General features: G+C 66.8%; 3 protein-coding genes across 3 annotated transcripts; 1 reads left to right on the top strand and 2 right to left on the bottom strand.

Annotated features, from left to right (window-relative positions):
- Positions 1 to 251: 251 nt before the first annotated feature.
- LOC128898449 (alpha-internexin-like) lies at positions 252 to 1,952 on the bottom strand. Its single transcript, XM_054172305.1, has 3 exons — positions 1,532 to 1,952; positions 680 to 804; positions 252 to 592 (listed from the first exon to the last, which is right to left on the bottom strand). The coding sequence occupies exons 1-3, from the start codon at positions 1,922 to 1,924 to the stop codon at positions 541 to 543; spliced, it is 570 nt and encodes a 189-aa protein (XP_054028280.1). The 5' UTR covers positions 1,925 to 1,952; the 3' UTR covers positions 252 to 540.
- Positions 1,953 to 2,876: 924 nt separating this feature from the next.
- On the bottom strand, positions 2,877 to 7,063 carry TLX2 (T cell leukemia homeobox 2). The gene is made up of 3 exons (XM_054172112.1): positions 6,679 to 7,063; positions 4,069 to 4,306; positions 2,877 to 3,265 (listed from the first exon to the last, which is right to left on the bottom strand). The coding sequence occupies exons 1-3, from the start codon at positions 7,061 to 7,063 to the stop codon at positions 3,049 to 3,051; spliced, it is 840 nt and encodes a 279-aa protein (XP_054028087.1). The 3' UTR covers positions 2,877 to 3,048.
- An 8,952-nt stretch (positions 7,064 to 16,015) lies between these two features.
- Positions 16,016 to 21,598, top strand: PCGF1 (polycomb group ring finger 1). The gene is made up of 9 exons (XM_054172192.1): positions 16,016 to 16,425; positions 18,149 to 18,254; positions 18,454 to 18,606; positions 19,806 to 19,877; positions 20,031 to 20,139; positions 20,602 to 20,635; positions 20,798 to 20,884; positions 20,956 to 21,036; positions 21,410 to 21,598. The coding sequence occupies exons 1-9, from the start codon at positions 16,330 to 16,332 to the stop codon at positions 21,455 to 21,457; spliced, it is 786 nt and encodes a 261-aa protein (XP_054028167.1). The 5' UTR covers positions 16,016 to 16,329; the 3' UTR covers positions 21,458 to 21,598.
- The last annotated feature ends 835 nt before the right edge of the window (positions 21,599 to 22,433 follow it).

Raw genomic sequence — 22,433 nt, 5'->3', positions numbered from 1 at the left:
CACCAGCTTCCCTAACGAACATGTGTCTCTGGTCGGATCCTCGCCATGTGCCCTACTCGGCATCTCCCTAGGGTGCCCAAAGAGGAGCCGAGGGGCTGCAGCCAGGCCGGGGGAACCAAGACCTTGCAGCCCCGCGGGGCACGGTCCCGGCACCCAGGTCCCTACGGAGACGCAGCCCCCGAAGTGCCGCAGGCTCAGGACCTGACTGGGGGTCGCTGCTCCCCCTACACAAACAGGCCGGCTCCGGGTAATGCCACGGGGCTTTATTGAGGTGCTTCGGTGGGACGGGCCCCCCGCCCCGCTGCTGCTCCGGAGAGGCTGGTGAGAGTGGGCAGCCCACGGGCCCTGCTCTGCGGGGGTCCGGGGATCCATGAGTCCGAGGGGAGCCATGGCACGGGGGGACAGCAGCACCGGGCCTCCAGGAGTCTGGAGAAATCCAACGTGTCCGGGAATCCCACGGCCTGGGCGTTCGGGGGGAGAGTAGGGGATCTCAGGGGACCACGAGGCGCGGTGGTGCGGGGTCCCGGGTGCGGGATCCCATCACGGTGGAGCCAGGCAGCCCAGACGCAGCTCCTCGCTCTCCAGCATCTCCCTGCAAGGGACAGGCCCGGGCTGAGCCCCGCGCCCGCTGGCCCCGCCGCCCCCCCCCCCCCCATTCCGCCCCCCCGCCCCCGCGTACCGGTACGCGGCGATCTCCGCCTCCAGCGCCATCCGCAGCCGCAGCAGCGCCGGGTACTCCCGCAGGCACCGGGCCATCTCCGCCTCTGCCTCGCCGATCTCCCTCTCCAGCTCCGCCACCCGCTCCTATCGCCGGGTCGTCAGCTGCACCCGGGACCCCCGCCCCGATCCCTGCCCCGCACGCACCCCCGGACCCTAGCCCGACCCCTGCCCCTCACGGACCCTAAAACAGCCCTCTCACCCCCGACCTCAGCCCGCCTCGCACAGACCCTCGCCCCTCAAGGATTCCACTCCCCAGACCCACCCGAGTGCCTCGTCCCAGCCCCCACTTGCACACCCCGCTGCCAGCTCCACCCGGACTCTCCTCCATCCTCAGATTCATCCCCATCTTGTAAGCCCACCTGCACTCCCGCCCCTCCCCAGCCCCATCCTGACCCGCTTCCTCTCGTCCCTCCCCCACATCCCTGTTAGCCTTCCCCAACCCGATCCCAACCCGATCCCAACCCTCATTCCCGGCCCCACTTTTGCCCACCTCTCCTCAAACCTATCCAGATTCCCGGACCCCACCCCTCCCCAGCCGCACCTCAAACACCTCTCCCCCCATCCTATAAGCCCACACGGACCCTCCTCCCTAGCGCCATTCTGACCCCCTCCCTCTCGCCCCCCTCCCCGGGCCCCGGATCTTCATTCCCCCCTTCCCCAGCCCTTCCACTCCTCCCCACCCCGCCGGCCGTCCAGGCCCCGCACCGCTGCCTGGACTTTCCCCACCCCTCAAATTCCGCCCCCACCCCCAGCAATGTGCCTGCTCCCAACTCCCCCCCCAACCTCCCGTCTCCCCAGCCCACCCCCTCACCTGGTACTTGGCGAGCTCTCCGCTCCGCCGGTCCCGCAGCCCCTCCAGCTGCCGGTGCAACGCGCCCACGGCCCCGCGCAAGGCTTCCACCTCGGCAGCACGGGCACGTAGCAGCCGACGGTAACCGGCAGCTTCGGCCCGGGCCCGGAGCACCGCCTCACCGCTCCACCGGCACCGGGGCCGGCTCTCGGCCGCGCTCATCCCGGCAGCTCCACCGCAACGATTCCACAATCCCACCACACCCATCCCCCCTCCCCCGGTAAAACGGGGCCGCGTCACGGAACTGCAGCCAATCCCGCCGATGGGGAACCGGCACCGGCTGCCCGCCTCCTCCCGATGGCAACGGCAAGGGGGCGGGTAGGAGCTTGGCCCGATCGGCCCCTTCCGAACCATGGACAGAGGCAGGGTGGGTGTCAAGGTCAAGCTTAGGGTCAAGGTCGTTGCTATTGCCCCCACCTCCTCTCCATTATCACCCCGGGACCCTGGCCAGAACCGGCCCGGGGGTGGATCCCGGAGACCAGGCACCACTTGGCAGAGTGAGGAGGGAGCAATGCCCCACTCCCAGCTGGGAACACTCAGAGGGTCACCAGGGAAGGAAAGGGGCAGGTATTTGGTGGACAATGGGGGGTTCAGCCTCTCTCTGAACCCCTCTGCCTCCCTACGTATGTGCTGTGGGTCATGGCAGAGCAAGGTCCCATTTGGACCCAGGCAGAGTGTGGACACATGAACAGGGTCTGGAGGGCAGAGGCCAGGGGGAGAGGGGGGCTGGTGCAATCCTTGAGCATGTGGGGGCACCCCAAGTCCATCTCAGGCTACTGTGGGGGCACGTCCAGGCCCATGTCACAGGGAGCCAGCAAACTGGTGGGTGCAGGGGCCAGGAGCAGCAGAGCTGGGGTTGCCCAGGGGAGCAAAGGAGCCCAGTTCATCAGTCTGTCCCACGCTGAGAGGGGGCCACTGGGACAAGTTCCTCTTCAAGCCCCGGGGCCGGAGCTGGCAAACTCCAACCAGGATAAGGCAAGTGTGTACGGGTGGCACAGACCCTGTCATGGCCACCAGCAAGGATGGCTGGGGGCTTCCAGCACTGGGAACGGTGGGGTTTACCCCACACCCTGTGCAGCTTGTCCTGGGCTGCAGCTGCCCTGGAGGGACAGGCTGGGAGAGGCACCGATGGCTGGGCAGCAGGTCCTGAGCAGGGAGCCCCTGTGGAGACGCCCCCAGAGCAGGGGCCCTGGGAAGGGGGGCTGGACTTGCAGAGAACCGCAGAGTGTGGGGGCCCAAGTCTGGGCTCCCCAAGTGGGGTCCAATCGAAAGGCTGCTCCAAGCAGGGGCTCATCCACCCACCTGGAGCTTTTTGGGGTGGCTGAGGGGTGCCCAGGAGGGATGGCTCACAGTGGGGAGTGGGCTGCCAACAGAGATACTTCCAGGAAGCAGCAGCCCCCTCCCTACTGCAGGCTGGAGGTGCTTGGATCAGACCCCACCGGGCTCCCTCCACCACTCCCAGGACGTCCATGGAGACCTCACACCACAGAGGCCACCCCTGAGACGGAGGTGACCTTGTTGTCCTCAGCCCAGGGCTGGAGGTTCTGCAGGGCGTAGAGGGAGGAGTTGTGCATGCAGAGCGGGTCCTGGGGCAGCGGCTGGCTCAGGCTCTTCTGGAAAGCCTCCTGCTGCAGGTGCAGCATCAGGCGGTTGGCCTGCTGGCGCTCGGCCTCGCGCTCCTCCGCCGTCTGCCGCCTGTGCCACACACGGCCCCTCAGCACCCGTCCTCTGCCCGTGCCCAAGAGCACCCCAGCACACTGCTGGCACCACTGTGTGTGCCAGGGCAGCATGGCCCCACATCCTCCCACCACAGCCCATCCTGCTTACCGAGGCACTGCTGTATACCAAGGTATCAATGCCCCACAACCCTGTACCTCTCGGTGCTGCCATGTGCCCGGGTGGCACTGCCACACAACCTCTGTCCTACAGTCCCATCCCCTCTGGCACCACTGTGTTCCAGTCTGGAAGCACCCTGCAGCCCTGTCCCGCTGCTGGCACCACTATGTGCCAGTACAGCAAAGCCTCACAGCTCCACCTCTCTTGGCACCCCCTTGTGCTGAGGTCGCAATGCTCCACAGCCTCTCCCCCACAGAGCCCTGTCCATCACTTGGCATCACTGTGCACTGATCTGGCAGTGTCTGGCAGCCCTGTCCCATTGCCAGCACCACTGTGTGCCAGTGTGGCACTGTCCCACAGCCTCATCCCTCTCTTGGTGCTGATGTGGCAGTGCCCAGTAGCCCCTGCCTGCAGCCCATCCTGCTGCTGGCATCACTGAGTGCCAGTGTGGCACTGCTCCACAGCTCCAGCCCAGCAGATCCATCACTCCCTTGGCACCACCGTTTCTCACACAGCTGAGCACAGGGGTGCCACGAGGATGGGCACCCGATTGCACCCCAGCCTAGCCTCTTCCAGGAGGCAGAGCTGTGGTGAGGGGAGGCTGCTTTAAAGGAGCCAGGGTGTGGGAACAGTGGAGGCTGCGGCGAGGCTGGCCCCATTACCTCCACTTGGTGCGGCGGTTCTGGAACCAGGTCTTGACCTGGGCGTCCGTCATCTTGAGGGCCTTGGCCAGGGTGGCTCTCTCAGCCGAGGCCAGGTACTTCTGGCGGTGGAAGCGCTTCTCCAGCTCGCAGATCTGCACCCGGCTGAAGGACGTGCGCGGCTTCTTGCGCTTGGGCGGCGTGCGGTTCTGGTAGGGGTGCCCGATGCGCCGGGTCGCCGTGAAGGGCGACAGCGCCGCTGCGGGCAGAGCGGGGGTGAGGGGCGGCCCGAGGGCGTCACGGGCAAAGCACCCAGCCCAGCGCTGCTGCCGCACGGGTAGAGTGGGCATAGCCCGAGGGGGGAAGCTCAGATGCTCAGGGTCGTAGGGACAGGGAACTGCCGGGGGCAGATGGGGTTGGGAAGCTCCAGGGGCTCAATAGGAATGAGGAGCTCTGCAGGGGCCGTTGGGAGAAGGAGCACTAGGGGGGACACCAGCAATGCCTAGCAGAGAGGTGAGGAGGAATCCTGCACTATCGTCCCCCAACTCTCCCAGTCCAGGGACACACCAGACAGCTCCAGGCATGGCAGAAGAGCCAATGCCCACCCCACAGACACAGTCACATCAGTCCCCCAGCCCAGTGGGCAGTGACCAGGGCTGGTGAGGCAGGTTGGAACACCCAGTCCAAGGGCTGGTGCAGTGCCAGTGAGGCTTTTGGCAGCACAAACCAACCCTTTCCCACATTAAGCCCTGCCACAGCCCCATATGAGCCTCCCTGGTACTGCCAGGCTCCCCAGCCCCCCCAGGGAGGGGATGAGACCCACAGAAGCATTCAGGGAAGTGGCCAACATCTCCCTCGGCACACCAGCAGCATTGAAGGGATGGAGGCCAGGGAAGGGGCTGGCCTTGCCCAGCCAGGCCGTGAGCCAGGAACGGCAAGGTCTGTATGCCACATCTAGCTCCGGACACAGCAGCAGGCTGGAACCACCAGCAGCGTCAGGGAGGCGAAGGGGTGTGGAGGAAGGCAAGAGCTCGACCAAGCACAGCACCCAGCTCCCACTCGCCTCCTGCTCTGCCAGGCCTGTGGCTGAACCGGCACCACTGGCACCGTGCAGAAAGGGCTACAAATGGCTAGGCCATGAGGCCATAATGGCAGCGGCGTAGGGCAGACCCCGTAAGAGCCTCAGGAACTCCTGGCACCCAGCAGACCCTCCCTCCTGCCCGCGCCCAGGCAGGAGGCCAGGCTGACTGCCAAAGGAGGCGAATGCGATTGATGCAGGTGGAGCCGCACAGCCAGGGGGGACAGAGGCTCTCAAGCCCCCTCCCCATGCGGGGCGGCCCCTCGCTCGAACAGATGCTGACAGCCTACAGACCACCCCAAGGCCACAGTGCTGAGTGATGGCCACGGCTGGGAGACCCCGTGCCGGGGAGGGCCCTCCCCATCCACCCCACTGCTGGCGCCAGGCAGGAGACAGGGACGTCACCTGCCGCCCCTGCGCGGGTGCGGTGCTTCGTCACCGCCGGCATGCCAGGGTGGGCCGGGAGGTGAACATGGCTCTGCTGGTGACCGGGATGGGCCCCCGCTGCCCCTGGGCAGTGCCCGTGCACAGTCCCAGCAGCCCCCATAAGCAATGCTTGGTGCTCGTCCCCCAGCCCCGCGCGGCCCCCGGCCTCATCCCCGCATGGAGCTGCTCACTGCAGACGTGGCAGTGCCGCCATCTTGGAAAGGAGCTGAGCCGAGCTGAGCCAGGCCAGAGCCCCCCAGCACTCATCTGTGCCTGACATGCATTTCCCACCCTCAGCACCCTGCACCTTCTGCTCTGGGGTGCAGTGACCACCATCCTCACCCCAGCACTGGGTGCTCCAATGGCCCCACCAGCAGCCCTGGAACCCTTCACTGCCTCCCCAGCACCTGCATCACCACCCACCCCCTGCCGGCATGCACCCACTCCCAGCTTCTACCACAGCACAGGTACCATGTCCTGTGCTCATCCTTGCACGTGGGGTTTCCAAGTCCCATCTCTCAGTGTCCCACATCCAGGCCCCACAGGCACCCCACCTGACCCTGTCTCCTGGGACAGAGGCACTGGCTCCCCACACCCAGCTGGGTTTTGCATCCCACTCCCATCACAGCCACTACCCCCACCCCACGCCCTGCTCTAGGCAGAGCATGCACCCCGCAGCCCCAGGAGCTTCCCCTTATGGGTGTCCTTGGGCCCGGGGATGCGACTGGACACGGAGCAGAACCCGAGGCTAAAGCATGGCTCGACTCCTTGCTGGCCGGAGCAAGACCTCAGCCGGAGCCGGCCGGAGCCTCCGGGAGCCGGAGCAGGACCGCGACAGAGCTGTCGGTACCTGTGCCAGCCCCGAGCCACTCTCCACGGGCCGCGACGGTGGCCGCTTCACGCGGCAGTGGAAGTCTGGACCGGGGCTCGGCAGCGACCGGCGCAGAGGAGCAGGGCGGGGACCCCGCGCTGCGGGAGCCGAAAAGCGGTCGGTCTCCGCCAGCCCCGGCCAGCCCGCTCCAGCTCCGACCCCGTTTGGCTCCTGCCTCGCCGCGCCGACAGGAACCGTCGGAGCCACCAGAGACGTCGGTAGCCGTCAGTAGCGATCGGAAGCCCGTCTCGCTCACCTGAGAGACGGTCCTTGGCGATGCGGCGCGTCGTCTCCATCCAGGGGAAGGTGAGCCCCGAGAGACCGGGCACCGGCGGAGGCGCGGCGGGCGGAGCGGCGGGCGCAGGCCGGTGCGCCGGGACGCGGATGACCCCGGCGGGCGGTGCGGCGGGCGCGGGGGTCACGTTGACGCTCACGTTCATGCTCATGTTGAGGTTGTAGGAACCGAGCGAGCAAGCGGGACCGTAGCCGCCGCCGTAGAGTCCGTAGTCGGACTCCCCCGACGCTCGGGCCGATACCGGGGGCTCGGCACCGCCGAGGATTTGGTCGATGCCAAAGCTGATGGGCTCGTGGTGCGGGGGTCCCTGCCCGCCGCCCTCCCGACCCAGTACCGCAGCCTCCATCGCCCGGACAAGCTCAAAGCCGCTGCCGGGGCGCGGGCATGGCCAGGGGGCGGCGGGGGGCGGCTGCGGGCGGCGGCGGTGGCGGGCGACAGCGGGCGGGGGCGGGAGCAGAGGCAGCTGGTGTAGGGTGCCCGATGTGGTCCCAGTGGGGCCAGGACAGGGTCCGGGGCTGTGGCCGGGCTCGGGGCATGGCCCGCGTCTGCAGGCGGCCCCGGCGCGGGAGCGCGGGTGCGCGGCGGGCCCCGGTGGCGAATGCTTTTCTGCCCCGCTCCATCTGGACCTGCCAAAATCCCGGCCGCCCGCTCCCTGATTGGCGGCCGCCACCCGTGATTGACAGACCCGCGCCCCCCGAGGGCGGGAGCTCGCGCATCCCGGGGCCACGCCCCGACACCGGGCACCCCTCCCCCCCCTGCTCCGCCACCGCCCGACCCTGTTGAGGCTCTCGCACCGGATCCCGGGGCAGACGGGCCCGTCGAGCTCCGAGTGCGCGGAGTCCCGTCTGCCCCCGGGGCGCTCCCTGGCTCCGCCGCACTCGGGTCCCGTTCCCCGCCGGACGGCTCGCAGCAACGAAGCAGCGACGCGGGGACCACCGAAACCACCGCCGCCGCGATACCGGACAGCACTCCGCCCTCCGTTGAAGTGTCTGGTGGCGTCGGGGCGCCCGGCGGGGCCCTACTCCCATCCTCCCGGGCGCACCGATAACAGAGAGTACGAACCAGCCCCACGCCTGCCATTCACGGGGACAGCCGTTCCCCAGAGCCGCCGCTGTCCGGAAGCACCGAGCCCAACCCCGCCGAGCCCGTCCACTGCGGAGCTAATGGACCTCGCGGCCCCGGAGCCACCGCTCCAGAGGCTCAGACCGATATGCCGCTCCCGGTGGTACGAACCCCGCTTTCCCCGACCTTCCGTTCCCACGACATTGACCTATCCGCCGTTAACAGTAGCCGGGACCTGCCCTCCTGGGGACACAGATTCCGGTTCCCCCGAGCCGCCGTTACCGGGGCTCGGACACACCCGTCGTTCCCGGTGTTAAGAACCTTACTTCCTTTGACCTGCCGCTGCCGGTATCACATACCCGGTTCCCAGGAGCCCGCCGTTTCGAAATATCGATGTAACACACATTTCTAGACATTCGCGCCGGCCTTCCGTTCCCGGGCCGGGGATCTCGTTTCCCCCGGACCCGCCATTCTCGGTAGAGCCGACCCCATTTTCTGCGAAGCTGCCGTTCCTGAATGATAAACCCCGGTCTCCCCGCCCCGCTGTTCCCGGTGTGCAAGGGTTGGTCCCCTTGTCCCGCTGATCCCGGGTGATATATCCCGCCGTTCCCGGGGCACGGATCCTGGTTCCCCGTCCCTGCCGTTCCTGAGACACGGATCCCTGTTCCACTGAGACCGCCGTCCCGAGCGACGGACCTCGGTCCCTCCTCGCCGTTGCCGGTAGCACGGAGCCCAGCCCAGTCCTGTAGGGACCTGATTCACGGGAGAGGGCCCGGCCGCTGCCCCACCAGGGCATCGGGGCCGGAGTGCGACGGTGCCACCCGGGGCAGTAACAGCCACTACAGGTCGGCACGGGCCGGGCACGGCCTCCTGGTGACTATCGCAACAGCCGCACTGTTCGCAATGGGTCCGGCCCGTGGGGCGGCAGATCGCTCCCGGCGGCTGCCGGGCTGGGGGTTGCAGCTCCCGGGCGGGCAGAGGGTCACGGCTTCGGGGCAGGGGCCGGCGGGAAGGGGGCAACCGCCCGGTCACCCTGGCGCCACCGGTCTGGGGCAAATGACATTACCGGGGCCTGCGCCTGTAAATCACGGCGGCACCGGGAGCTGCAGCTGCCTCACCCGTGGGGCATTGCACGCACCGGAGACACTGGGGGCACTGGGCGGACCAGCTGCAGCGTGGAGTGACGGTCCCCGCACACACAGCTCCTCTGGGGAGTCGGTCATGGGCACCGGACCTGTACAGGGGCACGGTTGCTGGACGGCATGGGGTGACGATGTGATGCTGATGCTGTGCCAAGCCAGCTGTGCCATGCCGGGAGCTTGCCCCTCCCTGGAGTCCTGTGCCAGGGTGGGAGTCTCCATGTGCCTCAGCACAAGCTGTGCCAAGCTGAGCCCCGGACATTTCCCAGTGCTTCCTGCTCATAGCCTGGCAGGTGCCAGGAAAAACCTGCCCGGTGCTCCTGCTTCACAGGGCGGCTGTGGCTGCCCAACCTGGAAAAGCCACCGGATCGGGGCTTGCCATGGCAGGGGGGCTTGCCGTGGTCCCAAAGGGCACAGCTGTCACGGGTGCTCTCGCTGCACCAGCACTACCGCTGCAACTGGCATGGCACTAACATCATCACCAACGCCAGTGCTGCCAGCAACCCTGCCGGCGCCTGCCCGGGCCCGGCGCGGTGGCGGTGGCCGGGAGGAAATGCCGGGTTCAGGGGGAGGGAGGCGGCATCAGGTTAATTAAACCTGGAACAGAGGCAGATGTTTGCCGTGCCCAGGGGCTGGAATGCTGCCGGTCCCGGGAGATGGATTGAGGGGCAGGTGATGGGCCCGGGGGCGACACGGGCTCGCTCGGCGCCTGCCTGCCCCACGGTCCACCCCGTGCCCACGGGAGTCTGCTGAGTGAGTGCTCAGACCGACCCCCGCCCAAGGTGGGATCCCAGCACTGAATACTCACGCCCCAGAGGCTAGCAGGGAAAGGCTGAGGGTGCCCGGGGAACTGGTGAGCCCTGTGCCACCCTGGCTCTGTGTGCAAGGTGCCACCCTTTAAGGACCTCTTGCTGTCATCTCATTGTGGCTCTGGCCCTGTCTGCCCTCAGTCCACTAGAGATCCCTTGCCTGTCCTGGGATCCTCAAAGGCACTAAGAAGCCTGAGGTGGGGGGGGACAGATAGCATCCCGGGGGGGGGCGGGGGGGGAGGGGACAGACAGGTAGTACCCTGGCCCCTAGCTCCCCGTAGCTCTGTCCCCAGCCTGGCACCATGTGGGCAGCAAGACCTCAGGCACCTACACCCACACACTGAGGGGTCTGGGACCACACAGTGCCCCAGGTCAAAACCACTCCCCATTCCTCAGCCAGAATGTGCACTGCCACAGCCCCTGGTGTGTGGCCCCCTGCCCTACACCCACATTGTCTCTGTGGGATGCAAAGGACATGTCCCCATGGCAGTGGGGTAGTGTGACCTGGCACCTGAGTGTCAGGGAGGTCTGGAACATGGCAGAAGACGGGGTGTTTGCTCAATTCCAGCCTTCAGTCACAGAGCTCTACCTGTGGCCAGCATAGCACTGGGCCCTGCCACTACTGGAGCTGCACTGGCTCCTTCAAGGGCCAGCAGCCAGAGCTGCATCCCTAAGGACCCCTGGCCATCAGCACAGCCAGCCTGGGAGGCAGCAAGATGGGCACACCAGGTTCTGACCCCCACCCTGCTCCACAGTGGGGGGTCCCATCAGTGTCACTGCTGACCTGGATGTCAATAGTGTGAGTACACCAGCGTCTGCCCTGCCCCACTCCACAAGGGGTGTCTCTTGGGTGGCACTTACCATCCCTTCAGCCACCCTGAGAAGTGCCTGGGGTCCTCCATTCCCCTCATCACCAGTCTCTCACCGAGTCCCTCACTCCGGGGCTGCCATTTGCAGCGAGCACTGCTGCACGGCTGCGTGGTGCCACATCCCAGCATGTCAGACATGCCAGCGTCCTTGTTCCACACTGGCACTCCTGCTGGGCTCAGGTGCTGCTGCCGGGGCAGGGGTCATTCAAAGGGGTCCCTGTTTGCCCCTCACCACCGGCAGCTGCCTCCCCGCGCACCGGCCAGCGCACGGCAATTAAGTGTCGAAGGCCTGGAAGGGCCCCACGTTACCACCGGCGAGATGCTGCCAAGCGCCCGCTCCCGCCCGCTCCCCCCAGTAATCTCATTACCGCTGGACGTCCCCTTCTTCCTCCCGCTTCCCCCCAAACCCGCTGGCAAACTGTAGGGACAGTCAGCTCCTCTCTGGCTGCTGGGTTAATTCTGGGCTAATTAGATGAAGCCAGCCCAGATTGGATTACTTTAGCCTGCATTTGGTCCTCCAGTCCTTGGCTTGCGGCTCCCGGGGGAGCTGCTGGCGCCTCCTGCCTCAATCAGACACTTCTTAACCGCATGAAACACTCCCGGTGCCCCCCGCGCCCGCCCCGGGGTGGGCGCCGGCACCCGGCCGGGGTGCGCGGGGTGAGGCGGGTGGCAGCCGGCGGGCACGATCCCGGACGCGACCCACCGTGAGGGACGAGACGGGGACGGAATGAGGTCGCCGGGGCAGTACCGCGCATGGCGAGAAGCCACCGCCGCAGCCGGACCGCCGGCTACCGGGGCCCCGACGGACGTCACCGTGGCCGTCGGCGTCTGCGCAACGTCCTCAGGGAGGAGCTGGATGCAACGGGGACACGCGGGTGGCTGCAGGGTGACGCTGGCCCCGAGCTGCTGCGGGGGCAGCTTCCCGGTGGGCGTCCCCGGGCTGCAGCCCTCCGAGGTGGGGGATAGCGGAGCAGGAGGTTCGGACAGTCCTCCTGTCCCACTGGGTGCTCGGAGCCCGAGCTGGGGTCGCGGCGTGAGGCTCTCCCTGCAAATCTACCCAATGGACCCCTGGGCAGAAAAAGGGGACAGAGGGGCGGGACACGAATCTCCCTGGGCTCAGTGCCAGAGCAGGGTGCCATGCTCCCCTCTGCCCTGGCCCAGCGGGGCCGGTATCGGTGTATGGAAGCCACGGCCAGGCAAACTGGAATTCTTTCCTGCGCTCTGCTGGGTGGTCGTATGGGTGCCCGCACCCCCACCCCCATTGCCTCCTCATGCTGGGCAGGGGCCTGCTGTAGGGTCCCGTCCTATGAGGGGCTGTGGGGGCCGCTGCTGCCCGTCCCCGCGGGCCGGGGTGTCAGCAGGTGCCAGCGGCTGTGGCTGCCGCGGTGCCGCTGACAGAAACCGTCGCTCAGAACCTCGTTATCAAAGGCCGAGGGCAAGTAATTGCATTCTGCAAATCCAATCAGGTGCATTAGGCAGGAGTTGAGTCCATAACCGCCCAGTTCCCCCCCGCGGCCCCCTGCCCGCCCTGCCCGGCCTTGGCACCTGCTGGCACCGACCTGCCGTGGTCCTGCCACTCTGGAGAAGGGCCAGCACCCAGCGTGTGGGGCCGGAGTGGGGCTGGGACAGCGTCTCTGGCCATGGCGAAGTGACACCGGGACAGGAGCCCAGCACTGGCGGGGCCGGAGCGCTGCTGCCCTGCACCCACCGCAGTCATGAGTGTGTCCGACCTCAGCCCCGGCCCCGCGTGGCCCCGCCATGGGGCTCGGCCGGGAAAACATCCCGGCAGGCGCTTACCAGAAGGAGCCGCCCAGGCCCCGCGCAGCGGAAATGGAGCTGAATATTTGAGCAGGTCTCTGCTAAAAGCCGCGGGCTGCCCGGCCCCGGAGCCGCGTTGAGGCCGGGGGAAGAGCCGGCTGCCGCCCGGGCATCAATTATTCACGGCGAGATGAAGCTGCGCGGCCTCACGTGTGCCAGCCTGATGAGCACGGCCCCAGGAACAAGGGTTGCCGGGCACTCCGGCCCCGTGGCCAGCATTGTCGGGGAGCATGGGTGGGCACCCTGCTCTGGCACTGAGGAACTCCTAGCCAGAGTTCAGGCAGTGCCAAAGCCACCCCGCAGACCCCACACCTCACCCAGCCTGAGGGTTTGCACTGCTGGTGTCAGGCTGTTGTGAGTGTGGGGGGCACACAGGAGGTGTCAGCACAGAGGACAGTGGGTGGTGATGTGGGGGGACCAGCTGCTGCCTGCATTGGGCCTGTGCATGAAGGGGGGTGTGAAGAGGGTGCTTGAAGCATGAGAAGCCCTCTGCCGTCATACGTGGATTCTGTAGGGACCTACACCAGCCAAGGGTTACTGGTGGTGGAGCTAGCCAGCACATGCTCATCCCCGCCCTGGTGCCCCTTCACCAGGGGTCGGCCCTTCCTTCCTGGCAGAGACATCACTACAACGACACATCCTGGTGCCCTAGGCCAAGGACAGGGACACACAGGGCATGCACAGGGTGGGCACAGGACTTGGCAGAGAGCAGGCAGTGCTGCTGTGGTGACCATGTAAGACCAGTGCTGGTGCTGATGCTCGGTGTGGTGTTCAGCTTGTTGCTGGTGCCAGTGATCGACAGAGTGCAGTGCTGGTGCCCGGTGCACTGCTGGTGCTCAGTGAGGTGCCTATGCTGGTCAGTAAGGTGTGGTGCTGGTGCCCCTGCAATGCCAGCGCTGGGTGTGGGGTGTAGTGCCCTTTCCAAGTTCGCGAATGGTGCTGGGCACGGTACTGGGTGCAGTACTGGTGCCGCAGCAGTGCCAGTGCTGGGTGTGGTGCCGGGCTCGGTGCCAGCGCCGGGTGCGGTGCCGGTGGTGAGCGCCGCCTTCCTGCCCCAGGGCTGCTGGCCCGGCTGTGACCCCCGCCGCCTGCTGCAGACCCCTCGGCCGCCCCTCCCAGGAACAGCTCCGGGCAGGTACAGATGGGGCCGGACCCTCCCCGGCGAGGGGTCACCTCGGCCCCTGCCTCGTTCCTTCCTCCTTCCCGGCGGGGACAGGCCTGGGGGCGGGCGAGTCGAATGCCGCGGTCACACCGAGGTGGGGGGGCTGGATCCGCCCGCCCCTACCCGCGGGCGGCTCGGCACCGGCGAGGCTCCTGCAGCTCCCGGTGCGTTCCCTTCCCTGCACTCAGGACTGAAAGTGCTGGGGCTCGGCCACGCACTGCACTCAGCCTCCGGCAGAGGACAGGAACAGAGAGGACACACTGCGGCGACACAATGGAGAACACTGAGGCTCAACTGGTGCTCGCTGTTCTTTAGAGGACCAGGCTGAACAAATCCAGTCGCTCATGGGGGGCCAAGACACACTGCGGTCAGTGAGGTGACTGAGGTGACAGGGGCTGGGATACAGATGCTCTGACCAGGACAAGCTGAGATGATTTGGACCAGTATCAGGATTAGGACCAGGAGGACCTGAGTTCAGATGAGCTGAGCAATACCAGGACAAGGACCACGACTGGGACCAGAACCAGGAGGACCTGAGTTGACTGAGACTGGGACTGGGACAAGGACCAGGACCAGGATCTGGCTCCATGGAGGAGCACTCAAGCTAAGAGGATGGCTGCAGCCAGGGAAGCTGGTGGTAGCAGGGACAGTGCCAGGCCACCCACGGGCCACATCGCCACTGCTCCCAGCTGCACTGGAGGCACCCTGGCCCTGTATGCTCAGCTGAGGGGATCAGAGGTCACAGCCCTGGCACAGCTGGGCTGGAGCCCCCCGTCATGGAATCACAGAATAGGTTAGGTTGGAAAAGTCGAAGCATATCAGCTCTGCCTCTGCCCAGCTGAGCCCCAGCCATGGTAGCCAGCGTGGTACTGGTGCCAGCAGCTCCCTAACAGGGCTTAGCCTGGGCCAGGGAAGGTGGCATCATATGGGCTCTGCCGGTGTTTAATCGCTTACTGAGAGCCCACCGGGAGCACAGGGTGGTGAAAGCGGAGAGCGGGGTGATATGGTCATGGACATCAGCCCCAGTCCGCGGGTCCCAGCATCTTCCCGGGGGTTCGGTGTGGCACTCCCCACCCGCTCCCAACCCGCAGCTCAGCCTGGGGATCCCGGTGTAGCAGCCCCTGCCTGCTCCCCAACCCGGCCGACCCGGTGTCCCAGGGGTGCCGCAGCCTGCCCCGCCGGCTGCCCTCGCCGCCTCCCCAGACGACACTTGTTGCTGGGATTGGAGCAATAACCGCGGCCATAACGAGCCATTACGGCCCTTAACGGGCTCTGCTTTGCATTAGCGGGGCCGCTCCTTCCCCTCCAGAGCCCTGATCCAATCACCTCCATTAGCGTGGCTCCAGGCTCCGCCGCTGCGCCGGGGAGCTCGACCCGCCGGCACCCGGCAGCCCTCGACGCAGTCCCCCGGCACTCGGCACCCCCTGAAGTTGTAGCCCCAGACCCGTCGGCACCCTGACACTCAGCACCCCTGGCACCTGGAATCCCCGGCACCCCCTGATTCGCCAGCACCCGGGCACCCAGGTCCCTGGCACTCCCCAAAGCGCCAGAACCCCCTGGCACCCAGCAAGCTGTCACCAAGCACCCTGGAACTGCCCGAACCATCAGTCCCCTGGCACCTCTCGACTCCTACCCAGCACCACGACACCTGACAGCCCCCGATCTGATACCCTTCGATCCACCAGTGCCAGCAGCAGCTCCGACACCGCTGACCCCAGCCCGAGCCCCCACTCCCACCTCCAGCAAAGCCCTCGCACCCCGGTCCCCATCACCTACCGTTCCCCTAGCTCGGAGACCTGCACCCTGCACCCCGAGCCCCCTACATCCTCCACCCAGCCACTTCCATCTCCCACCCCGCAAAACAGCCTCTGTCCCCCTCTCACCAGTACAAGCCCCGCAGTCTCCAGTACAGCCCCCGGACCCACTGCGTCGCCCCAGCCCACTGCTTCCCCCCGCAGTGTCTCCCCGCACCCTCCGCTGCCCCAGCCGGCCCTGCACGGCGTGGGGCCATGGCGAGGGCACGGCCCCACGGAGCCCACGGGGACCAGCGCCCCCGGACAGCCCTGCCGAACCCTCGCAGAGGGCAGCCCTCCCCGGGACAGTGAGGCTTTGGGAGAGGCCGGACCGGTGCCACCGGGACAACGGGGTACTGTGAGGGGCCTGGTCAGGGCGGGACGGGCCCACAGGGCCAGCGGAGCCAGCAGCGGGCGGAGGCAGGGAGGGGCCGGTCCGGGACCACCGCGGGGCCCCGCAGAGCCCGTGCTCCGCCGCACCCCCCGCGGTGCTGCGCTGCCCTCTAGTGGCGGCCCGCGGCACAGCGCGTGTGCCTCTCCCACTGGCAGCAGCTGCTGTCTGTCAAAGAAAGCGCTCCCCGCTATTGGCCAGCACAGTCTTGGGGGGGGACGGTGGAACAGCTGTGCCCAGGGTGGGCCCGTAGGAGGGAGGCGGTGACCGCCAGGTCACGGCCGAGGAGGCCGAGGACCCCTTGTCGTGGTTCTGGAATCTCCCTGTGGGGCGGGGTGAGGCCTCGGCATGGCGGCCAAGGTCAGCACCGGGGCCAGCGCCTCTTCGCGGGGCCGCGCTCCCCGCAGTGCCCAGCAGGGGGCAGCCGCGCCGCGCGCCGGCCCGTCCATTCCCATCATTCCCCGCGGCGCGCGGTGCCCGGCGGGAGCCGTAGTCACGGCGCGGACGGCCAGGGACGGCGGCCCCGCCCCGAACCCGGAAGTGAGCGTGGAGGCGGAGGAGGTTCTAAGATGGCGTCGCCTCCTCAGGGGGGCCCGATGGCGATCGCCATGCGGCTGCGGAACCAGCTCCAGGCCGTCTACAAGATGGACCCGCTCCGGAACGAGGCGAGCGACGGCGGGCGGCTGCGGGTGGCGGCACCGGGGCAGCGCATGCGTGGGCGGAAGAAGCCGCCGCGCGCCGCCAGGGGGGCGAAGGGGGACGCGCAAGCGTCGCGCGGACGCTCCGCGCATGTGCCGGGACCGGCCCACGCCGCGGGAGGCGGGGCCAATGGAGCGGGGCGGGGCGAATGCTACGGGGGCGGAGTCAGGCACTGGGGTGTGGCGCAGGTGGGTCAGGACCTGCCCTGTCCGGTGCCCTGCGTGCGGCTGAGTTGGGTTCTTTGGGGCTGAGCAGGGCAGTTCCGTGGGGCTGCGCTGGCCTCTGGTGCTGAGCAGGGTTGGGTAGGACTCTGTGAGGCTGGGCTCTGGGGTTCAGCTGGGCTCTGGGGGGTTCAGCTGGGCTCTGGGGTTCGGCTGGGCTCTGGGGGGTTCAGCTGGGCTCTGGGGTTCAGCTGGGCTCTGGGGTTCGGCTGGGCTCTGGGGTTCAGCTGGGCTCTGGGGGGTTCAGCTGGGCTCTGGGGTTCGGCTGGGCTCTGGGGGGTTCAGCTGGGCTCTGGGGGGTTCAGCTGGGCTCTGGGGTTCGGCTGGGCTCTGGGGTTCAGCTGGGCTCTGGGGGGTTCAGCTGGGCTCTGGGGGGTTCAGCTGGGCTCTGGGGTTCAGCTGGGCTCTGGGGTTCTGCTGGGCTCTGGGGGGTTCAGCTGGGCTCTGGGGTTCAGCTGGGCTCTGGGGTTCGGCTGGGCTCTGGGGGGTTCAGCTGGGCTCTGGGGTTCGGCTGGGCTCTGGGGTTCAGCTGGGCTCTGGGGGGTTCAGCTGGGCTCTGGGGGGTTCAGCTGGGCTGTGGGGTTCAGCTGGGCTGTGGGGTTCAGCTGGGCTGTGGGGTTCAGCTGGGCTCTGGGGGGTTCAGCTGGGCTCTGGGGGGTTCTACTGGGCTCTGGGGGGTTCAGCTGGGCTCTGGGGGGTTCAGCTGGGCTGTGGGGTTCAGCTGGGCTCTGGGGGGTTCGGCTGGGCTCTGGGGTTCGGCTGGGCTCTGGGGTTCAGCTGGGCTCTGGGGTTCAGCTGGGCTCTGGGGTTCTGCTGGGCTCTGGGGGGTTCAGCTGGGCTCTGGGGTTCAGCTGGGCTCTGGGGTTCTGCTGGGCTCTGGGGTTCAGCTGGGCTCTGGGGGGTTCAGCTGGGCTCTGGGGTTCTGCTGGGCTTTTTGGGGCTTAGGGCCATGGGGCTGAGTTGGGCTGTGTAGGGCTGGGCTGACTGACTCTGAGATCGCTCTGTGGCACTGGTCTCTGTGGGGCTGTGCTGGGCAGCTCTGTGGGGCTGTGTAGGGCTGGGCAGGGCTCTGTGGGGCTGGGCTTTCTGGGGCTGTAGGGTCCAGGCAGCCTCATCCCTGCAGATCCCTCACAGTTGGGAGAGGCCATCACCAGCCCTGTCCCTTCATTCTGTCACAGTGGCAGCTCCACAGAGGTCCCCGAGGCCAGACTATGAGGCCATGGGCGAGCTGGGGCCCAGGGCGTGGCAGGGCACAGGGCAAGGCCAGATCCCCTTGCACCACCCTGGGGAACCCTCCATCAGTGTTGGGTGGGAGCTACCCCCAGACCCATGTTCCCCTTGGGGATTCCTGCTGCTGGTGGGGTGGGCAGGAGCTGCTGCAGAGGGTGAGAGCCTGGGGTGTGCAGGGTGCCCGGCAGGGTGCCAGCCTGGCAGGCAGGGAGTGGGTGACGGTGAGGCCTCTCGGCAGGAGGAGGTGAAGGTGAAGATGAAGGAGCTGAACGAGCACATCGTGTGCTGCCTGTGCGCTGGGTACTTCATCGACGCCACCACCATCACTGAGTGCCTGCACACATGTGAGTCCCAGCATGGGGATGCTGGCAGCCCTGGAGTCCAGGGGGTCCCACCAGGCTGGGGATGGCAGAGCCCACTGCCCCGGGAACTGCGGCTTCTGCCCAAAGGGCCCAGGGCAACGTTTCCCCCGAGAGAGCAGGAGGTGTTGGGGGGGTGGGGCTGTGTCACTGCCTCCCTGATGCCCACTCCCTCTGGCTGCAGTCTGCAAGAGCTGCATCGTCAAGTACCTGCAGACCAGCAAGTACTGCCCCATGTGCAACACCAAGATCCACGAGACTCAGCCGCTGCTCAACCTCAAGCTGGACCGAGTCATGCAGGACATCGTCTACAAGCTGGTGCCTGGCCTGCAGGAGAGTGAGTGTCCTGAGCATGGGGTGGGGGAGCAGGGCCTGCTGGCACCAGTGTCCTGTGGAGCCGTGTGGGGAGGAGCTGGGGGAGTCACAAGGAAGTTGCTCCTCACTGCAAGAAGGACATTGGGGTGCTGGGGCATGCCAAGGGCAGCCAAGCTGGTGAAAGGCCTAAAGTACAAGTCTCGTGAGGAGCAGCTGAGGGAACTGGGCTTGTTCAGCCTGGAGAAAAGGAGCCTGAGGGAAGACCTCCTGGCTCTCTACAACTCCCTGAAAAGAGGTTGGAGCCAGGTGGGGGTTGGTCTCTTCTCCCAAGGAACAAGTGATAGGACAAGAGGAAATAGCCTCAAGTGTACCAGGGGAGGTTTAGGTTGGACATGAGGAACAATTTCTTCACCTAGAGGGTTGTCAAGCCCTGGCCAAGGCTTCCCAGGGCAGTGGTGGTGTCCTCATCCTTGGAGGGTTGCAGAGCTGTGCAGATGTGGTGCTGAGGGCCATGGTTCTGTGGTGCCCTGGCAGTGCTGGGTTAAGGGTTGGCCTTAATGATCTTAAAGGTCTGTTCCAAGCAAAACAATTCCATGATTCTAAGATCTGGACATTTTGAGGGGACACTTGCTTATTGGAGGGGGGAGACTGTCCGTGGGTCAGGGCTGTCAAAACACTGCTGTGTCTGTGGCAGCTGCTGGAGCCTGACTGGGTCGGTGGGGACAAGACCTGTGTGACCAGGGCTGCCTGCAGCAGTGTCAGTGAGGCCAGGCACTGCGTGACATCACTGTGACCTGTTGGGGAGTGCTGGGGGTGGGTGCAAAGCAGGGCACGGGGAGGGCTCCAGATTAGTCTCTGAGGAGGGGGCAGCACTGGGGACATCTCTGTGGAAGTGTCACCCCTAGAGGGTCTGGGCTGGAGTCGGGGGGGGGCACAGCAAACACCCAGTGTGGAAAGTGAAGAAAGGTATGGGAGGTGACAGAGACAGGGGTGGGGACAGAGCCCCTGGGCTCACAGCAGGGGTTTGGTGTAGACCCCCAGCGCAGGCAAATGTCTGGGGGGAGGGTCAGATCTGGGTGTCTTGTGCCATCTGCCAAGCCAAGGGTTGGAGCAATAGGGTGGGCTGAGGGCAGCCCAGGGACCACCAGCTCTGGGTGCTGTGGTGGGGGGAGCTGTGAGATAAGACAGGGTCCCTGAGCAGCTCCTGCTTCTCACCCGCAGGTGAAGAGAAGAGGATCCGGGAGTTCTACCAATCTCGTGGCCTCGACCGGGTGACGCAGCCCAGCAGCGAGGGTGGGCACGCGGGGGGCGGGGGGCACCCGAGGGACTGGGGGTAGCCAGCCAGGGAGAGAGGAGTCAGATCCAGGGTTGAGGGTCTCCAGGAGCCATCTGGAGCGGTGCTGGTGGGGCAGGGGTGGGCTGACTCCTGCCTTCCCATCTTCGCAGACACAGTTGGGGGCGACCCCATGGGGCTCCCCTACAGCACCTTCGACCACTCCCGTGCACACTATTTCCGCTACGACGAGCACGTCTCGCTCTGCCTGGAGAAGCAGAGGTGAGTGCCAGGGCCGTGGCAGCCCTCTGGGGTTGGCAGTAACCCTTGGCACAGTGGGGGTTCAGGGCAGCACCGGGAGTTCTCCCCTGCTCAGGGCACTGCAGCATCCTGTACTCCTAACACTGTGTTCCTGGGAGAAGGGGGACCCAGCTGAGCTGGGAGGTCTCTCACTTCCCCCCCGGAGCTGCTGCAGCTGTGCCCAGCAGCTGCCAGTGATGGTAGGTGCCACAGCAGGGGCTGGACTGATGCCTGCCGGCTCTGACAGCAGTCAATACACAGCAGCCCTGGGGCTGGGACCAATCGATGGCTGCCTCAGCCTTTGTCACCCAGCTGTCACCAGCTCTGTGTGCGTGTGGTGGGCAGGCAGGGGGCACCTCCGCACCAGGCTGTGCCCAGCAAGGTGCTCGGTGGGCAGCCCCCCACACCAGAGCTGTCCGGCTGCCCCTTCTTTCCCCTCTGCAGCTCCAGCAAGGACAAGAGCAAGGCCGTGCTGCAGGTGAGTTGGGGTCCGTGGGCTCCCAGCCCCCTGGCTCTGCCCACAGCCTGCGTTGCCGGGGAGGGGTCCCCAGCAGCGTGGGCAGGGGGCAGCCGGGGCCTCGCGCCGGTCCCGCAGGGCCGCGGTGCCTGCAACCCCTGCCCCCTGCTCTGCCCCTTGCAGCAGAAGTACGTGAGGTGCTCCGTGCGGGCACAGATCCGGCACCTGCGCAGGGTCCTGTGCCACCGGCTGGGGCTGCCCCTGCAGCACGTGAGTGTGGGGGCTGGGGGGTGCCCGGGTGGGCATCGTGTGCCCCCCGGCTCAACATCCCCCATCCGTAGGTGCAGATCCTGTTCAACAACGAGGCCCTCCCCGATCACATGACGATGAAGCAGCTCTGGCTATCACGATGGTTCGGCAAGGTGGGCATCAGCCGGAGGGGTGGGCGCCTCTGCGGCCCCTCCCAGGCTGGGGGTGCTCAGCAGGGTCTGTCCAGGGCGGATTCTTACTGGGCAGTAGCTGCAGGAGTGGGGAGCCGGTGGTTTGGGGCTGCTCCGTGTCCTCTGCCGATGCAGTGCCTGGCACACCCCCCGCTGGCACAGTGTCCCCACGTGGGGTGGGGACGGAGCCCAGAAGGGGTTGGACAAGTTCATGGCACAGCCCGGGGGACTCCCCTGCAGGGAAAGGTGGTTTCTGCCCACCCATGGGCTTGGGAGGGGGGGTATTGAGGGGGCCTGTTATGGGGGCGAGGGTATGGGGTACAGGGTGTCTGACCTCCCTCTGTTTGCCCTGCAGCCTGCACCGCTCCTGCTGCACTACAGCATCAAGGACAAGAGGAGGTAGGGGCTGGGGGTGGGTGCTGCCCCCCCAACCCCTGGAGCACAGCCCTGCTCCCGTGCCCCACCTCATCCCCCTCCCCCTAACTTAATATCCCTTGCCCTGCTCAAGTTTATTTTTTGAATAAAACTGTGGAAAATCCCTGCAGTGAGTTCCTGCTGGGGCTGGGGTTGTTCCTGGGGACCTGGAGGTGGGTGGCTGAAGGCTGTGCTGAGCACCCCCACCCCCCCAGCCACAAAGCATCTCCAGGAGCAGGGCTGTAGTCTGGGGGGTGCAGCTGTAGGGTTTGGGGGGATGAGGGGATGTACTCAGGGGCTGCACATGGGGTGCAGTGCTGGGGGGAATCCTGGGGGCAGGACTGTGGGTGCACTAGGGATGTAGAGAGGGCAGTGCTGGGGAGTGCAGGGCTGGGCTAGGAAGGGTTGGAGAGGGTGTGGTGCTGGGGAGGGGGGCCCTGGGACAAAGATGCAGTGTTTTGGGTGAGCAGGGGGTACCTGAGCTGTGAGGTGCGCTGTGGGATGGGCAGGGCAGGGCTAAGAGCAGGGTGTGGTGCTGGAGGGGGCCCTGGAGAGTGGGTGCAACATCTGGGGGGAATGAGAGGGGTGCCACTGGATTGTGGGGTGCAGTGTGGGGCTGTGGAGTGGGAGGCTGAGCTGTGGAACTTGGAGGAGGGAGGATTTGCCGTGCTGAAGGGTGTCCTGGTGTGCCGCACCGGGGTGGGAGGGAGCCGGCGGAGCTGGGGTGTGGGTGCAGAGGAGGGGGTGGTCCCCCCGGCAGTGTGGAGGGGCGGCTGGCAGCCCCTGTCCCTAGCGCGGCTGTGCGGGTGCTTGGCAGATTAATCACCGTCAGGGCTGCCTGGCGCATGGCCCGGCCCCCTCTGCGCCCTCCCCCCGCCCCGGTGCCAGAATCCCAATGAGGATCAACTTGGGGGGGGGGGGTGTCTCCTGCCTGCCCTTTCCTCCCCCCCCCGACATCTCCAGCG

Source organism: Dryobates pubescens, chromosome 23, assembly GCF_014839835.1.
Source record: "Dryobates pubescens isolate bDryPub1 chromosome 23, bDryPub1.pri, whole genome shotgun sequence".
NCBI classification, from domain to species: Eukaryota; Metazoa; Chordata; class Aves; order Piciformes; family Picidae; genus Dryobates; species Dryobates pubescens.
Note: the sequence above shows the minus strand (reverse complement) of the source record. Positions and strands in the feature narration are given on the sequence as shown.

Bases quoted from the DNA above. Each gene is read 5' to 3' on its own strand.
- LOC128898449 (XM_054172305.1), bottom strand. From the start codon at position 1,924: ATGGTTCGGAAGGGGCCGATCGGGCCAAGCTCCTACCCGCCCCCTTGC. The intron at 805-1,531 runs GTGAGGGGGTGG...ACCCGGCGATAG, and splicing joins GAGAGCTCGCCAAGTACCAG to GAGCGGGTGGCGGAGCTGGA. The intron at 593-679 runs GTACGCGGGGGC...TGTCCCTTGCAG, and splicing joins GCGGAGATCGCCGCGTACCG to GGAGATGCTGGAGAGCGAGG.
- TLX2 (XM_054172112.1), bottom strand. From the start codon at position 7,063: ATGGAGGCTGCGGTACTGGGTCGGGAGGGCGGCGGGCAGGGACCCCCG. The intron at 4,307-6,678 runs GTGAGCGAGACG...CTCTGCCCGCAG, and splicing joins CGCCAAGGACCGTCTCTCAG to CGGCGCTGTCGCCCTTCACG. The intron at 3,266-4,068 runs GTAATGGGGCCA...TGTGTGGCACAG, and splicing joins AACCGCCGCACCAAGTGGAG to GCGGCAGACGGCGGAGGAGC.
- PCGF1 (XM_054172192.1), top strand. From the start codon at position 16,330: ATGGCGTCGCCTCCTCAGGGGGGCCCGATGGCGATCGCCATGCGGCTG. The intron at 18,607-19,805 runs GTGAGTGTCCTG...TCTCACCCGCAG, and splicing joins GGTGCCTGGCCTGCAGGAGA to GTGAAGAGAAGAGGATCCGG. The intron at 20,636-20,797 runs GTGAGTTGGGGT...TGCCCCTTGCAG, and splicing joins AGAGCAAGGCCGTGCTGCAG to CAGAAGTACGTGAGGTGCTC.